This window comes from Carassius gibelio, chromosome B5 (assembly GCF_023724105.1).
Source record: "Carassius gibelio isolate Cgi1373 ecotype wild population from Czech Republic chromosome B5, carGib1.2-hapl.c, whole genome shotgun sequence".
Classification (NCBI taxonomy): Eukaryota; Metazoa; Chordata; class Actinopteri; order Cypriniformes; family Cyprinidae; genus Carassius; species Carassius gibelio.
The window spans coordinates 40,200,762-40,219,334 of record NC_068400.1 but is presented as its reverse complement, the minus strand read 5'-3'; the positions used below and the strand labels follow the sequence as shown (position 1 = coordinate 40,219,334).

Here is an 18,573-nt window from a genome sequence, read left to right as displayed (position 1 = left end):
CTGCTCTGTCTCTATCTCAAGTCCTCTCAACTGTCTCCTGCCACATCGCTGAACTTCTGCTGGATGAAATGCAAGAGCTCGTAGAAGAGGCAACTATAGGAAAAAAATCCCAGATTAGATCTTTTTAATATTTCATCAGACGTGGGATTAAATGGAGAGCCTTTTAGTGAAGTCTCAGATGTTTCTCCTAAAGAAAGACTCCAGTGGTCTCACATAAATCGCTAGTGTTTCATATTAACACAATTTTATGTATTTTCCGTTTTCATTTTAAGTTTTAGTCATGCATTTGGTTGTTTTTGTCTTTTTTTAATGTGTATATATTGTTTTTATTACATTTTAGTTTTATTACTTTAACTTAATTTAAAGAAAAATGATGAATGCTGTCTTGGCAATAGCTGAAATAAAATTTCAGAATTTTTTTTTTTTTCAGTTTTTATTTTTTTTATTTTTATTTTTTAACAATAATAACGCAGATATGCCAAGGTACCAAAGTATTCACCATTTCAAAATAAACATCTCAAAGTTTCTCAGAAATTCCTCTGATTCAAAACACAAACTTCTTGTGTGTCAATGGTTGTTTCATTTGTGTCTTTCATTTCTTCTAAGGAATCTGAGACAAAAGTGATGATTCCCCCAAAAATGTATGTAAATTCTATTATTTTCTCTCCCTCATTGTTTCAAATCAGGATGCACTTTTTTCTTCTGTGGATTTCATCCATAGTCATTCAGTCAGTTGGGTCAAAAACGGCTTATTTATCTTCTTATTTAAAGAAAATGTATTCCAAAGGAGAAAGAAATGGTTACGACAGCATGAAGATGAGTAAATGATGATCATCGTTTACAGCAACCTTTCACTTTTCAAGAAAATCAAGACAAAAGCAAGGATACTGGAAGAGAAAAGAAAGAACGCTTAATCATTATGCCCTAATGGATGAACTGCATTAGTGTGTATGTTAACACTGTAATGGTTTAATATTGCTGCTGCTTCTAGTGAAGCACTGGCAGATAATAGGAGATGAATGGAGGGTAGCCAGACTCTGCTGGCTGCCCGTGGGGGAGTAATTAGCCATCGTGATTATAGCGATGTTTACACACCACAGATGGAAGTGTCAACACTGACATTTCTCATCATTGTAGATATGGGACACTGTGTGCAGTACTGTGGGGTTTTAAGACATCTCTTAATTTTGTCTCCAATCTACGTGTGGCTTTAAAAGCATGTTGTTCGTCACGCAGACGCTTTTACGTCATTATGTTGCAGAGTAAAGTGCTGGTCAGTGGGAGTGGAAGGGATCGTATATATCCAGGTTTCATTTCGTTCACACTGTGACAGTGTGATTACAAACCATTAGGGCTGGTGGTGGTATGATTAGATTTTTAATGAGCGTTTGAGATCAGGGTCAGGGGGCCGCCTGCTCCCCGTGCCATTTTGTGTCGTGGGGCTTATTTGTTGCTCTGGATATTGCTTTGGAAATGTATTTGCCTGGAATATATTTTTCTTTCTCATGCAGTCTCTCGGTCTCTGCATGTTCACTTTCATTTTACTTTGCATACTGATTTCTCATTTCACTCTCACAGTAAAATGACTGAATTGAGAATCATTTGGAATAAATATAATTGAGGCCTGGTTTGCATCCAGGCCATTGTGCATCTAAAGTGAGCTGTAGTCACGAATCATTCTGTAGAAGGCCAAACAAAACAGAAAAGGAAGTTAGAGAACATAAGCATAAAGGAAAAGTTTGGCTGAGATAATGGCCAAAACAATTATCTTTCAAGTTTAAAGTTAGATTTCCTCTCCTGAGTTAAAGATGTATAAAGCAGATATTTAAAGCTGCGGTAGGGAACTTTTGACGCTCTAGCGGTTAATAAACAGAACTGCTTGAGTCTTGTGGAAGAACATTGTAGCCGGAACTACTTCTCTCTGTTTATGTCTATGAAGAATCACAAAGATACTGGGTTACTCCGCCGCGGTACCCCCGAAGCAATCTAAAATAGTCCGAATATAAACACTTATTATAGGTGCAACCTAGTGATTCAGGACAAGCTAAAAACACGGTTTGGAAAATGGATTCATGGTGTACTCGCTTATTATATACATTTTTCTACATTTTGAACACAAACAAAATTACGGACCGCAGCTCTGATTGGTTGATTCTTAACGGGAGCGGATGACTTTCTGCAAATGGCAATAGGACACTGGGAGGAGCCAGAGGAGCTTGATTTTTTCACAGATTATCTGTCTCATATTCTACTGTCAGGACATAATGACAGGTTTAATAAATATGTAAAAAATACATTTTTACAAAAGTTCCCTACTGCAGGTTTAATTGTGGTTGGTTTTTTGTCAGAGCATGACAGACGCTTACCAATCCGGTGAACATTTTCAGAAATCTGTGTTGCAAGAGTTTTACAGTCTGTTCTCCTGAACAAGATATATTAGAGAAAATATTTTTATTTTAGTTTCTGCATGTTCTAATGTGTGATAATGCTTCAAAACTGTACTTTGATAGCATGACGCAGATGTCAATTTGAGTTCATTAACAAAAAAGAGTAACATCTGTAAAAGCTGTAGTGTAAAATCTATGGGTAAAATGTTAATATTGGGACTCTACTTTTATTAAAATTAATGAAATACAGTATCACACAATTAGATAATGATAAGCAGGTAAAACCATGTATAGCATTTAGTATTAAGACATATGCATAAATGCTGCAACTTATTTAACTATTACGTTTTAATAAATATTAATAATATAATAAAACATCATTTATAGATCCCACATTTCTGCCAGAATACCATGAGGCAGTTAGTGTAACTACTGTAAATTTATGGGGAAATCTTTCTAAAGGGATTTTTTATGGCACAGGGAAAAATATATTGTGATATTAATAATTATCATTTTATTACCCAGCCCCGAAGTTTGACCAAACATTTCTGTCATTTATCTTTCCAAAGCCTTTTTTCTTTCTTTCCTTCTTTTCCTGTTTCTAGGTTGCACTTTTGGAAAGTAGTCTGCTCTACTCTTCTGAAGCCGTACAATCACTTTATAAGAGGAACTGACTCATATTTAGATTGTTATTCACTGAAGAGCTCTCCTTTATGGTTCATTTTTTAATTTTGAATTTGCAACAGGGTCATTAAGTTTCCACAAAATAAGTTTGATGTTAGTAAGAAAAGTTTCTTAAGCACCTAATCAGCATATTACAATGATATCTGAAGGATCGAGTGGGACTGTAGACTGCAGGTATGATGCTGAAAATTCAGCTTTGATCACAAAAAATAGCATTTTAAAATATCATGAAAAACATTATTTCAAATTGTGATAATATTTCCCAATATAACTGCATTTTTGATTAACGATAGAGTGCAATCCAAACCATTCATTCTTGATCAGTCACTAGACATATGGAAACCTGTGATATTAAATGCAAATCATCATTATCCCCGTTACATCATATCTTGAGACATCTTGTTTAAAGGTGCCCTAACATTTAAGAGATTTGAAGGGACAATTTTCAGTGAATAACAACTTTAAATTAGTTTAAAGTTTCATAAGCAAAGCTATTGTATTGTCACTTTAATTAAGCATGTTGTCCTTTTTGATAAATAGAGGCTTCTGGAAACAACTTATTTTTGTAGAAACAGTCGTAATAAGAGTTCTGAATGACATGACGGTGAGTTGAAAGTAGATTATGTTATTTTAAATGAACTAAAGATCCTCTCAGTAGTTTTTTGTGTCTTTAGAAACATGTTAAAGACCTTTTGAACCTGTTTGATGGTCCGTGCATCCACTCATTCATTTCACCCGCTCTTTTTAATCTGTGTTTTCTCTTTGGTCTGAATCCATTTAGGCAGGTCAAAGAGAAGCGATGAATACAGTATCAGATGAAAGCGGCTGCTGTGTTTGTATGGATGTGCATCATCTCTCTGAATTGTTAAGAGATTTTAACCTGAGCTGTAGACTGGTTTATCTCTCGGGCATTTCAGTCTGACTTGGACACGAATAATGATAAAACAGCTGATGTTGTTCCAGAGACCTGCCCAGCTCTCAATGAGCGCAAGTGCTCCATCAGTGACGGTTTCCATGGCTACACAGGCTTTCCCCCGACCCCATCCTCGCAGATTCACAAGATTAGTCCTGAGAGAGCTTCAGTATCAGGTCTGCAGCTACTGCCACGTAGTGCAGTGTGTCTCAGTCCACGACGTATCTGTGGTCCTTCTGGTGTTTTATTTTGACTATATATTTGTATTACATTTATTCATTTAGCAGATGCTTTCAATCCAAAGCAATTTACAAAAGAGGACAATAAGCAATCAAAACCAACAAAAGAGCAATGATATGTAAGTGCTGGGACAAGTCTAGGTTAGCCTAAGGCACAGTACATGTAGCAAGATTTTTTATAATAGATAAAAATACAAATTGTAGAATGGATTAGAAATAGAAAGTGCAAGTGTTAGAGGGTTAAGTTGTTTTTTATTTCAATAAAAATAATAGACAATGAAGGTAATTTTGTTTTGTAATAAATAACAAGAAAACAAGTAGATATAATAGAAAAAAATAGAAGATAATGCTATTGTCAGGGGCTTTTTTCAAGAAAACAAGTAGTTAGAATAGAAATGGAATGGAGAGTGCAAGTGTTAGAGGGTCAAATTGTTAAAAAACAAATACAATAAAATTAGAATAAAGGGTGCTAGAGTTAGGGTCAAATTGACGTTTTTAGTTATGTATTAAAGCATTTTCTAGATTTTTTTTTAAATTGTAGATGTTTCGATTTTCACTGGTCAGTTGCCGTATTCTCCATTCTCCAAGTGTATTTGCATAATTAAAGCTTAACTGTATAATTGACACTTCATGTACACTTTTCATGCTTTACTCTTCACATAATTGAAATAATTGATGCTTAGAATAATTTTTTTTCTGTTAGTTCATGTGTTCAACAGTAGACAAAAACAAGAGTTATAATGTACAATCAGCCGGGTTTTATCACAAAATAAACCGTCCGTTTCACATCTGGGTCTCAGGGATTGTGTTGCAGTAATGCCCAGCCGACTGTACATTATCCCCTACTAATAATACAGTATGCTTGAATATGTACACTTTTTTTTTAGTTTCTGAAAGCAGTCTCATATGCTCACCAAAGCTGAATTCTTTAGTAAAAAGTACTGTAGAATTTTGCAATATATATATATATTTTTTTTTTTATAATTTTTTTAAATGTAATTTATTCCTGTGTCGGCAAAGTTTTCCTCAGCCATTGCTTCATTCTTCAGTGTCCCATGTTTGTTTAGGAATCATTGTAATATGTTGATTTAGCGCTCAATGGGAAAATGGGAATCAATGGGAAAAACATTTCACTGCTTAAAGTTTCAGTATAAATCATAATGCAGTTTTTTGGGGATTTGGATTTCTCAGAATTCTTTGATGAATAGAGATTTCAGAAGAACAGCATTTATTTGAAATAGGTACATTATAAATGTTTTCACTGTTACTTTTAATACATTTAGTACATCCTTGGCTGAGTATTTGTATTAATTCCTTAAATGAAGTCTTTCTGACCTAAAACATTTTTAACAGTAGTATAATTTCCGGATGAGCACATTAACGTGTTTTCACTATTTTGAAATCATGCCACTATTTTTGTTTCTCTGATACACAAAAAGCCTTTCATGGACATGGACAAATATACTAACATGTTCTTTCTTCTTTATGTAAAATGGTCTATTTATGTGTAAATGTATGTGTGTGTAGCTGCTGTTGAAGCCTGTGTGCTTCATGGGTTGAAGCGGAGAGCTGCTGGTTTCTTGCGAAGCAACAAGATAGCTGCGCTCTTCACCAAAGTGGGCAAAAGCTTCCCTCCAGCTGAAGAGCTGTGCAGAAAAGCCCAGGAGCTGGAACTGGTCTTTGAGAGCAAGTGAGAACAGACTTTGTGATCTCCTCCAATAAAACACACAACTCAGACTTGTTTAAAAATACAATAAAGCAATAGTACAAACCTGCAGTGTGCTTGCTTTCTGAAGCTCATAAATACCACCAACATATGTCCTCAGTCAAACTGGCAGTAAATATTATTCATGAGAAGAGTAATACTGTATGCTCAGTAGTACCAACCCAGTGGACAAAAATGTATTTAAATGCATGGGGAATTGATTTTGACAGTTTAAAAATGTTTTATTGATTTGTTCTTCTCTTCAGACGAAGTCAGTCTCTCTCATACAGCGAAAGCACCCGTAAGATGCCCAAAGTCCTAAACTTCTCACCTCAGGCCGTCAGACATGTGTGGATCCACACCGCACTCATTGAGAAAGTGCTAGACAAGATCGTGCTGTACCTGGTGGAAAACAGCAGGTGAGAAAGGTGGCATAGAGAGATGAAGAGAAAGCAAGCTTGACTAGTTTCTTTTAGGTACACTTAAACTTGCCAGCTTGCATTATATTAAATTAAAGTGACTTTTAATGTTGTTTCAGTAAGTTTTATGAGAAGGAAGCTATCCTAATGGACCCTGTGGATGGCCCTATCCTTGCCTCTTTGTTAGGTAGGCATGCTTTTTATTGATCATTCTCAATCTTCATGCAATCTGGTGCCATGCACTGTTTTAAATCCTAGTGAAGTCCGTAGCTATGTTTCCATCCAAAGAGGCAAATTTAACTTGTGCGCAAAACTGGAATATCACATTTGCATCAACATTTGCAAATAAAGCACCATTTCCATCCAGCGAGTCAAAGAGAACAAAATCGGCACTTCCTGATAATAAAATGACTCTAAATTGTCATGTAAGACATTAATTATACAGGAATACTTTTATGACAGACTTTCCTCAGGCATCTCAGAAAGGCCAAAACCTGATGCTGTGAACGAGATTGGTCCACTGGTTAGTCAAGTAATCCCATCTCATCGCGCAAAGTCACATGACTTTTTCAATGCGCATGGTAGAATATATTCAGTAAATGTGTTTCCATCATAGTTTATGTGCATTTGTTCTTATAAGAATAAAAAGTTTATCCTACTCAGTTGTGCGCATACATTTTGCACATTTTTAGAATTTATGCGCATCTTGATTTCCATCCAGCCTTTTTTTGTCATGCGATCAAAATGCGCATAAAAATAAGTGGATGGAAACATAGCTAGTGATCAGCTCATTTTTTCACACGCTGAATGGAAAATTAAACCTGGTGGACAAGAGAAATATTTTATACTGAAAAGGGTGTATTAGTAAAGTAATAGATTGCTATATTACTTTAAATGATCCACTAGTTAAGTTTATTATTTTACCCAATATCTGTGTTCTACATATTTTTGTTATTATAGTTTCATCCCGTTAGCTTTGCAACATGCCAACATCAAAATCTATTGAAATCAGTTGTGAGTCTTCCATGCAGAGCACTAATTATGTGGAACATTTGAAATCATTCACTAATGAAAGGATGCTGCAGCTGCCTATTGAGGGAGGCAGCTCACTAGGTTTTAGATGGGGCTATTTTGTGTCTTATTGTTTCTTTTGTATTCCTGGCTAATTGTGCAGATAATGTGTGTTCAACTTGATTTCTTCTTTAGTGGGCCCATGTGCATTGGAGTACACTAAAATGAAGACGGCAGATCATTTCTGGACGGATCCTTCAGCTGACGAGTTGGTGCAAAGGCATCGTATTCACAGTGGCCATTGCCGACAAGACTCTCCTACAAAGAGACCTGCCCTCTGTGTGAGTGACCTGTGATTGCATAAATGGGATTAACACAGTTTTTGTGAGTTTAAATACTTATCCCAGTTGATTGTGCAACTATAAGTAAATGTGTAGTTCTGTTTAGTGCAGATGCTGCAGAAACGTCATCACAATTGAATTATGTGCAGGGTGATATATTGATCTTAGCATTCTGGGTTATGGCACTTTACACAATATTTAAGATTGGTACATTCTTATATAAAAAAGGTCAAGAATAAGAGCTAATTTTATAAATGCACTGATATTCTCAGTCTGTTTGCACTTAAAAAAAATTAGCAAAATTGAAAGCTCTTGTGCATTTGAATGAGATGGAAGTGCCATTTCAAACTAAAAGTTCAGGCCATTTAAAATTCACTTGATGTATCCAACCGTGCCTCAAGGAAATGTCAGGGGTCAAAAACAGTTTATAGTCAGTCAATTGCAGGTAACATTGAAGTCATAATACATAGTGACGTTGAGTTTTTAAGCATTACGCACCAGTACTTTCAACATCTTAAAGCTGGTTATCAGTTTTGGATGTTTTCTTACACAACAGTCTGCGCAACATAGATAAGGCAAAATAAATGCCATTTCAATATTTCATAACAAGACCTTTTAGTTTGTGTATTTGCTCTTGTCGGGTGAGGTTCTAGCCTTCAGTGCGGTACACTTCATCTCAGGCTTCTGAAGAGGGTTGTGGTCCATAAGAGTCATGCAGTGGTCTGTGTGTTTGAGTGTACGGAGTATGAACCTCCACTCAAGAGATACGTTTCACATCATTACCCAGCTCCATTACCAAACACAGCCATCAGATTCCTGACTGATCACCCTCTCTGGTCATCGCCAACACCCACACAACAGCAGGACACACAACACTTGTTTTTCAACTCTGATAGATCTGACTGCACTGCACTCCGGGCTTGTTTTCTAATGTACTTTTATTACAAAAAACCTGCTAGTGAGCTGTAAAAGCCCAGTTTTTGGTGCTGAGTGCCTTTTTGATATATGAAAGAGGAGATGCAAGTATACATCTAATGACTCACCAGCGGCCACACATTTATCCACCTTGACAGATAGATGTAGTGGTGTATTGTTAGGAAAACAAGATGAATAGCTCCTATAACACTTTAACTGTGAATGTTGTCTGGTTACATTAGTTGCTGATGTAATGTTTTGCTAGAAACATATTAGGTTAACGATTGCCCTCAGTTCTTAATAATGTGTGCATGTGTGTGTTCAGATTCAGAAAAGACACTCCAGTAGTAGTATGGATGAAAGGCCATCTCCCTCCCCCTCTGCCAGAGACTACGTGGAGTCTCTTCATCAGAATTCCAGAGCGACCCTCCTGTTCGGCAAGAACAACGTTCTGGTGCAGCCGGTGAATAATGCATTAAACAGCTGTCAATTATTATAGATCTTTAGGGGATTATTTCTGACTGCATATTTTATGTACAAATTTAATTATAGTTTGCTTTATTGTAATTGCATAGAAAATATATAATAAACTTGCAGAAAACATTTCACAAGCAGCATTTCTTATTGATTATAGTGCAGTTGCCTCATAATGTGGGCTTCTGTTGTGGTGCTTTCAGAGGGATGATATGGAAGCAATCCCAGGGTACCTCTCTCTCCACCAGACGGCTGACTGCATGACTCTGAAATGGACGCCAAATCAGCTAATGAACGGCTCCATGGGAGATCTCGACTATGAGAAGAGGTGGGACTCAGTTTGTTCTTTTAAGAAAATGTAATGTATCAATGATCTCGATGAAGAATCAGAGTATCACAGGATATGATAGGATGTGATATATTACAGGATTTTTCTCATTCCACCATAATACAAGGATGCAATCTCGACACATCTCAGTGAAACGTTCCATTAATAATCTTCCTAAGTAATGAGAATCATTTTTAAATCTGTTGTCAACAAAAGTGAATTAATATTTAAAAATCTTTAAACATGCAGATTTCCTGCGAAACAAAAGTAATGCATTTATTTATTTGTTAAATGTTTATAATATGATATTGTATAATGTTGTTTTATGTATATATTTTTAACTACAGTATATAGACAGAGTGGCATTTTTCACTTTATACTAATGCAAATATTGACTGTAAATGCATATTGTGAAGCTGGTAGAAAAAAAAAATTCTTATTTTTATTTATTTTATTTATACAAAAAGTTACCCCTGATGAGTGATTTCTAATTTCATGCAGAAATTGAAACAAAGCATGATTTATTTTTTCTCTCTTAAATTAAAAACTTTTTGAATCCCTGAAATGTAAGTATTTGTATGATTTTATGTTGGTTTCTATTATTCGTAGTAATGTTGTTCACGCAAGCAAGTCTCTGTTTTCCTGCAGTGTTTACTGGGACTATGCCATGACCATCCGCCTGGAGGAGATTGTGTACTTGCACTGTCATCAGCAGGGTAGGCCACATTGTGCCAGGTTGAAAAACATCCAGCTGGCACCCAAAATCACACATCCTGCAGTTCTTACCTGTCCATAATTCTGACAGATTAGTTTGAATAATTCATATATAATAGGAGTGGGCAGTCTTCCCTAAATATATAATATCACAATTGAATAACACAAAATCACGATACATGATCTAAATCACAATCTTCCCTATTTTGAATTGCACTATTGAGAATATCCAGACTGGAACTGGATGGCTATTAATAAAAACACAGTATTGCATTAAAAAAACTATTTCAGTTAAGAGCAGTGAGTGATTTTCTGTCTTTTGTTCATTGATTAACGTTAATGACAGACAGCAGTAGGTTTATTATGCTGTTTCTTATATTATGGTATGCACTGATCTAAAATACCTCATTTATTTTGCAGTTGTTTATATTCACTTAAGACATAACTGACTGTCATTATTTAAAATATTAACCAATATGCACAGAACGTGCCGATGAAACAGTCTCTTTCGCAGCGTTTATTAACTCTTTTTAAAATAAAGCATGCACATTACTTGATTGAACTGATTCGGGCGTTAGCGCACCAAAACACATCGCTTTAAAGGAATGGAACATCACATGGCACAAAACAAAAACTGAAACTAAAATTAGATTCTTCACATTAATGCTGCTAGCTCACATTGAGTGGTTTTTTAAATACGTAACATATAATATGACTGTAATGTGATAGTACAAAATTCTCCAACATTCATGCACCCTACAGAGTTTCTGAAGGCTAAAAGCATATCTAACGTTAATCAGTATCTAGTCTCTTTTGGTGAAGTAAATCTACTTGGTTGTACTCAAATATTCAGCCAGTGTCCTCAGTTGTACTTGTCCTTTTCAAATTCATCCAAGCACAAGACCAGCGGACCGATGAGAGAGCGCAGAATTAATGAGAACATAATTGTTTCTGAAGAAAGATGAGAATTTAAAGTGAGGCTTTACTCAGATTCTGAAGCAATGTAATTCTGTTAACAATGCCAATGAATGATTCCTTATTGTACAGGCTGTGTAATGGCTTCAATATTAAGAATATTATGATGATTCAGATATTAGATACAGTTAAGAGAGGAAATGTTTTGCATGCTACAGAAGAGTTCACTTCAAGTATTTAACCTAGTAATATGTGATAGCGAGAGACCGTGTCCTTTAAATGTCAATGAACATGTCACTTTATTTCATATTAATTCCATTGTGTATGTATTTTTGTCTGCAGTGGACTGTGGGGGAACAGTGGTTCTGGTTAGTCAGGATGGGATTCAAAGGCCACCGCTTCGTTTTCCCCGCGGTGGTCACCTCCTACAGTTCCTCTCCTGTCTGGAAAATGGGCTGCTGCCTCACGGACAGTTAGACCCGCCGCTTTGGTCCCAGAGAGGAAAGGTGAGGAAGTGATCTGTCATGGTACACTTTTCTCCAATATGCACACTTACTCTAAATTCAGAATATGGACTTACAATTTCTTGTTCTTCCATTAGGATTATAACTTTTCAGCATTTTACGATGCTGTGTGAAAAATATTTTCATTATTTGACCAAGTATTTTTCATTAGTGTCCTCTTTTTTAGTCTAAGATAACTCTGTTTGATATTACCCTTAAATCACAGTGTTTTTAACTTTTTATATTTTTATATATACTTCTACTTCATACTTTACTTTCAGTACAGTACAGGGGCAGTAAGAGTTTCTTTATGAAAGAAATCAATGCTTTTATTTAGCAAGGATGCCTCAAATTAATCAAAATAACAGTAAAGAGATTTGTTCCAAAACATCTTTTTTTTTTTTTTTTTTTTTTTTCAAATAATCCAAAACATTTCATGGTTTCCACTTAAATATTAAATTGCACAAAAACAGTTTTTTTTTTTACATTCATAGCAATAAGAAATGTTTCTTGAGCACCAAATCAGAATGTTAGAATGATTTCTCATTCTATGTAATTTCTACGCTATTATTTAGTTCAAGTACAATCTCTCACTGTGCTGTTATTTGTGTGCATTGATTGATTAATCTGTTGATTGCAATTCATTTTGTGTGTTACATATTAATTATAAATGGAAAAAATAATTTGTTCCACTAATGATTGCATATTGCTAACCATCTGCAGTCATGTATATTGAACTGATGCTTCACTTTTCGTTTTCCAGGGTAAAATATTTCCTAAGCTAAAGAAGAGATGTCCACAGGGATCCTCAGACTCTGTCTCAGACAAAGAAGAGGAAGAAGCAACCGATTATGTCTTCCGCATTGTTTTCCCAAACAGCCAGTCAGAATTTGGTAAGAGACTGAATCATGGTATCAAACAAGCTCTTGAGCCAGTAAATGTTTCCTGATTATGGTACGGTCATTTTAATATAAGCTTTTAGAAGTGGATAGTAGGAAAAAGGACCTCTTGTATCCATCTAGGTATTGTTTGTCATTTTGGTTTTTAACCATTCATATGTCATCCGTCACAAACATTCCTTTGGTTTTACAGAGATGTTTTGACTCATTACAGTGACTTTTACCCAGTCCTCCCATCTCTCACTGGGTACTGTCCGCCTGGCCCGATCTCTCTCCCTGAACTCGAGAGGGCTGTGTCTTCCTAAACGGCAGACGCTGGTGATGCCAAAGCGCCACTGCAGCTCCCCGGGAGAGTCTCCATCCTCCCCTGAGCTCAGCTGTAATTCTCCCTGTCACCACTCATTTATGTGTTCATGTATCTGTCTGATGCGCCAACTTCTTGCTGGTTTATGCTTGCTTTTATGGTCTCTGCGTCTGCAAGCAATCGCTTAGTTGCCAGTGTGAGTTTTCTGTTTTGTTTAGGAGTCCTCCTCTAGTGAAATTTAGTCACCCTTGGTTAATTGTGGGGTAATGGTTGAGTGTTTTCCGGGAGACTTGAAATTTATGTTTACTATATAATGAGCATAAGCGTTTGTAATGGTAATAGTGGCTTTTAAATCTGACATGGACTGTGATCCTGTTCATTTTGAGTGTCACGGCAGCCATTATTACTACATTAAATCCATGCAGTCTGATATTATTGCATTAATTTTTTTTTAAGCTGGGTGTAATAGTGGGTTCTTGTTGCTCTGCTTTTAACTACATAAGTTCCTTTTTGTATCCAGATGTTCAATGCATAATCAGATTTCTCTGTGTGTGTTTGTCTGTTAGTGGCACCAGAATTGATGGATCAGGGATCAAACATGTGGCACCCAACACCAAGGAAATCATCTTGCTCTTCCTGCTCACAGAGTAGTTTCTCTGATGGAGCACCGCCCAATGGATGCAATCATGAAAGGTACAGTGACAGAATGATTGTAATTGTAAAGTCCATTTTGATTCATTTGATTAGAATTGAAAGGAAACCTGCAGATGAATAAGAATAAGCGTCTGAGGTACAAAGTAGAATTTACATTTAATTTGGGTAGAAATGTAAACTTTATAACAACTACTACTACTGCAATGACTATTTTTATTATTGTTGTTGTTGTTGTTGTATTTTTTTACATTTAAATTTACCAAAAATCACAATTGTGTATTACTTCATACTCAAGAAACACCTTGTTGTTTATATCTAAAACCTATATGTTACGTGCACAAAAGTAAAATAAACCTAAATTATGTAACTGTTAAACATATATTTAAGGGTAAAAAATATCTTATTTGCAGGGCCCCTCTGAAGTTGCTGTGTGACAACATGAAGAACCAAATCATCTCTCGGGCTTTCTATGGATGTTTGTATCCGTTACTCATAAATTTATCATCTTACAACACCATCTTTTTCCATCAAATGTGACCTTCACATTCTCAAATTTCTCTCATGTTCAATCAATCACACACATATTTTGCCCTCTCAGGGCTGGCGTACTGCCGTCACCTGTCCACGGTACGCACTCACCTGTCTGGCCTTGTCAATCACTCTATTGTGGAGCCAGATGTGCCCAGTGATGCCTATGGAGGCCTCACGACAGAAGTGTGGCAGAAGTTTCTTCAAGATTGCAGTGTAAGCATGCACAAGCACACAACAAACCTGTCTGCAGTCCAAAACAGACATATTTAAATGAGCATCTTCGCCAGACACTCATTAATATTCATTTGTCCATAATCAGAGTTCTCTCAGTTCTATCACATAAACAGTATGTTTGGATGACTAATGCTGAGAGCTTGAGTGCCAGAGTGGTGGCTCTAAATGTTGCAAATCAATATCAAATCGATACAGAAGTAGCCTTATGGCTGTAATCGTTAGTGTGCTTATATGCAAACCAGTGTGTATGTGTGTATATATATTGGTTTGACTGATAAACAGTAAAAAAGGTGGAAAAATATAAATACAAATAAATGAATTAAAATACCATTTGTACCATTTTGTGCATGGAAGTCAGTTTACCCATTTTGGAGTCAGCGTGTACCTGCTCTTCTGCAGACTATTGAGGAGAAGGAGTTGCTGCGGCTAGTTTATTTCGGTGGAGTTGAGCCTTCTTTGCGAAAGGAGGTCTGGCCTTTCCTGCTGGGTCATTACCAATTTGGGATGTCTGAGGCTGACAGAAAAGAGGTAAGTGTATTTTTTGGTAAAACCATCCTCTCAAACAGTATTAAGGTGCAGTCATGTTTACATTGCCAGGCCAAATTCTCCAGGGAAAATCCCTATGCAGATTGGAAACTCAGTGTTTTTCATGCAACAACCTTTAACTGCAAAAAAATGTGAGCATGACTTCAGTCTTTATTTTCTGTAAGATTTCCAGAGATTAACTTGATGACATATTTGCCTATTCCAGGGCAGTTGATTCCCTTACCTCTGATAAATACATCAAACATTTCGTTTTTGTCAACTTCTTTCCAAAGCCAGATTAATTGGATTTCAGATAGTTTGTGAGTCAAAGCACTTGTTACGTTGTTACTGAGTGGGTTTCATTGTAAGATGTTGCCGTCTCTTATACTCTGAACTCTGCAGGTGGATGAGCAGATGCGGGCAAGCTACGAGCAGACAATGAGCGAATGGCTGCGGTGTGAGGCCATTGTTAGACAGAGAGAAAAAGAACAGCACGCTGTGGCGTTAGCCAAGTGTTCGTCTGGGGCGAGTATAGACAGCGTCACACAGAGAATAATGCACCGTGACTCCACCGTCAGTAATGAGGTCAGTGTCTCCGAGTGACCTTCAAAGACCAAAATGCATTGTTGGCAGGCACTGAAAACTTCAAGTCCAGACTGGAAGGTTTGCTTTAGATTTTTGTAGTATTTACTCAGGGATGTGTTGTGTTTGTCATTCAGTCCTCGCAGAGCTGTAGTTCAGGCAGGCAAAGAGATTCCAGGCTGCAGAGCGACTCCAGCAGCAGTACTCAAGTAAGATTAAGACTTGATTACATGAATGTTTGACATTTCCTTAAAACTTGCATGCGATTACAAATGGTGCACCCCTTGACTGATGTTCCTCATTCTTTCCCGGTAGTTCTTCACTTCCCAAAACCCCTTCCCCTGGAGTAGCTTTCTTCCGTTTGGTTTGTTTTTCCAGGTGTTTGAGTCTGTAGAAGAAGTCGACCAGATCGAGTCCGAACCCAAGTGTGAAGACGCAAAACAGGTTTCCAAAATCTCAAATGGAACACCGCAAAATGGCACAAGTTCTCCAGACTCCGGTCTACCCTCTTCCAGAAACTTCTCCATTACTTCTGGTCACTCAGACTCTTTGAGCACAGAGGACAGTGGGATACATGACCCAAGCCTTAAAGCTCAACCACAGCTAGCAGTATCAAAGGAGAGATTTGCGAGTTCATCTGGTGAGGTGACTGAGGAAGGTGAGACCGAATCGATTGAGAAACTGTGTGTGAGAGATTATAGTAGAATTGAGGTTAACAAAGTGTTGTCTCTGGTTGCAATATCAGAGAAAAGCAAGAAGGCCACAGAGAGCCTTTCCGATAAAATGTCAGAGGTGGAGACTGAGGGGCTGAGGATGGCTCGAGATGCCTTTGAGGCTCCTGCAGCAGTTCGCAGCCACATGACCAAAATGGAAGCGGGCGACTCTCCAGAGAGGACTTTGACATCAGAAAATGAAGCACTGGCAGAAATTCCCAAAGTGACAGAGGTCGAGGAATCCACTCCTTCAGAGCAGAAGATGAATGAGAATCCGGTAAGTGTGGACACTGAAAGGTCCCACATGGGAATTAAAGATATCATAGCAATCCCAGAGGAACCTTTGGCAACAAAAGATCATAAGGTATCAGATGCACTTGAGCATAAGGTTATAGCTGACATACTGGTGTCTGTTTCAAAGGACGATGATACAGAGAAAGAAACCAATCAATTAAACAAAGCTAAAGACCACAAGACATGCATAGATGACGCCAATGATTTTAGTGGCACACAAAGAGCTTTAAAACCAAGTGATGAGAAAGAAAACAAGACCAGTGAGTTACCCAGTGGAGCTGGAACAACAGTAAAGAGGAAAGCAACATCATTTCTCCCAAAAACCATTGGTACAGAGCTAAGAGAAAGAACGGATGATTCAAAGAAGAGCACACATAAAGAAATGCAGAGGAAAGCTCCAGTAATTGAAGAGACGGTGGTCCCATTGGTGCATGAAGCTTTTAGCACAAGAGAGATGGGTGAAGCCCAAGATGCAACTGAGTCAGACGAGTCTCCCTCTGCAATTCAAATGGAAGAGATTCCTACAGCTAAAGTGTCCATGGTTTGGGAAAGGAAGAGTTCACCTAAAAGGAAGGCTAGTGAGCGGACAGCTGTAGCTGTGTTGGAGCTCAGGCTGGAGGAAGCTCATGGAAAGCCCAGCTCTGAAGGAATGGACTCTGAGGAGCCAGAGATGGAGAGTCTTTGCCCACAGCTGGATTCACTGGCTGTAAACGCTGAGAAGAATGAAGCTACCGCTCCAGTTGCCTATATAGGCACCACTTGTTCTGTAAGCATGTGTTTCATAGAGGTATTTTTATATAAGAACATAGTTAACTATATTATCTATATAAATATATTCACCTTTGTGGTAATTGCAGCAAGAGCTTTTGGACCTGTACACTCTAAATCTGCATCGCATTGATAAAGACGTTCAGCGCTGTGACCGAAATTACTGGTATTTTACTCCTGCTAACTTGGAAAAATTGCGCAACATCATGTGCAGGTAATAAAATCATTCCTTTATGAGCATTCATTATTTTTACTCCGCTTCTAGTTTTGTTTTTGATCAAAAATACAGTAAAACCTATTGTTAAATACTATTACAATTTTAAATAACTTGATTTTAATATGTTATGTATTCCTTTGATGAAAAGCTGTGATATTTCAGCATCGTTACTTCAATCTTCAGTGTTACATGATCTTACAGAAATCATTCTAATATGCTGGTTTGTTACTCCATACATTTTTTGTATTAATTTTTTTTATTGATGTTAAAAACACTTGCGCTGCCTAATATGTTTGTGGAAATCTTTTTTCAGCTCTATTTTCAGGATTATTTTATGAATAAAAAGTTCAGAAGAGCATAAATAGAAATAAAATGCCTTAAAATAGAATTTATAAGTCTTCACTGTTGCTTTTGATTACATTAAAGCATTATTTTTTTATATTTAATTTCACATGTTAATTTACTGCATTTTACATTTTAGATTACCTTTGCCATCATCTAGAGCTCACTTTAAATTAAACTTGGCTAACATTAATAATTAAATGCATGATCAAATGTAATCCTTAGTAAATTAAAAAAATTTGTATCCATTTTTTGTTACTGTATATTCTAATGTTGTGATTACCTAAAAAAAAAAAACAACAACAACAACAACTAGTTTTAGTTTTTAATGAAGACTATAGGATACAATTTTAACACTGGCCATTTATGAAAAGAATAGTAGTTTTAATACCAGTGCATCAATATTTCTAAGTAATCAGATGTATGATGGCAGATGGTAAAACGTGCATTAAACTACATTAAGTCATATCTTGAGCCCATACTATTATAGAGACTTGGAAGTGAGCTCTTTGACTGCAACTGCGTGTCAAAGCACATTAAACTCCTCAGAACATCTGGTGTTGTGATGTAGCTCAAATATCCCTGACCAGCGCATATAATGGCTTGTCCATTTCTGCAGTTATATCTGGCAGCACCTGGAAATTGGATATGTCCAGGGCATGTGTGACCTGCTCGCTCCCTTGCTAGTTATTCTAGATGATGGTGAGTCTGTCTTTGTGTGAACTGCTGTTCTTCATCTGTTTGCGAGTTCATGCCACTGTTTACATAATAACAAGTAAGCTTATCTTTTCTTGTCTATTTTTATTGAATCTTTCAGAGGCCATGGCTTTTAGTTGTTTCACTGAACTAATGAAAAGGATGAATCAAAATTTTCCTCATGGAGGTGCGATGGACAAACACTTTGCCAATATGAGATCTCTCATCCAGGTCAAACATCTAGATATTTTTCTCTCATGCTTGTT

At 36.8% G+C, this 18,573-nt stretch overlaps 1 protein-coding gene across 6 annotated transcripts in view; it reads left to right on the top strand.

Annotated features, from left to right (window-relative positions):
- The window catches only part of LOC127958851 (small G protein signaling modulator 1), a 33,880-nt gene that overhangs the window by 10,938 nt on the left and 4,369 nt on the right, over positions 1-18,573 (top strand). Inside the window, exons 4-25 of one of the 6 annotated variants that reach the window (XM_052557880.1) lie at positions 5,751-5,913; positions 6,195-6,347; positions 6,467-6,534; positions 7,554-7,699; positions 8,940-9,077; positions 9,292-9,416; positions 10,065-10,132; positions 11,388-11,551; positions 12,312-12,441; positions 12,662-12,826; positions 13,318-13,444; positions 13,816-13,880; positions 14,004-14,149; positions 14,570-14,698; positions 15,098-15,280; positions 15,415-15,486; positions 15,593-15,935; positions 16,023-16,267; positions 16,412-17,050; positions 17,142-17,266; positions 18,231-18,313; positions 18,429-18,538. In XM_052557880.1, coding sequence (XP_052413840.1) covers positions 5,751-5,913; positions 6,195-6,347; positions 6,467-6,534; positions 7,554-7,699; positions 8,940-9,077; positions 9,292-9,416; positions 10,065-10,132; positions 11,388-11,551; positions 12,312-12,441; positions 12,662-12,826; positions 13,318-13,444; positions 13,816-13,880; positions 14,004-14,149; positions 14,570-14,698; positions 15,098-15,280; positions 15,415-15,486; positions 15,593-15,935; positions 16,023-16,267; positions 16,412-17,050; positions 17,142-17,266; positions 18,231-18,313; positions 18,429-18,538 — 3,587 coding nt within the window. Of the gene's footprint in view, positions 1-5,750; positions 5,914-6,194; positions 6,348-6,466; positions 6,535-7,553; positions 7,700-8,939; positions 9,078-9,291; positions 9,417-10,064; positions 10,133-11,387; positions 11,552-12,311; positions 12,442-12,661; positions 12,827-13,317; positions 13,445-13,815; positions 13,881-14,003; positions 14,150-14,569; positions 14,699-15,097; positions 15,281-15,414; positions 15,487-15,592; positions 15,936-16,022; positions 17,051-17,141; positions 17,267-18,230; positions 18,314-18,428; positions 18,539-18,573 lie in introns of all 6 variants that reach the window. The other 5 variants (XM_052557883.1, XM_052557879.1, XM_052557878.1 and 2 more) reach the window with 5 other exon arrangements.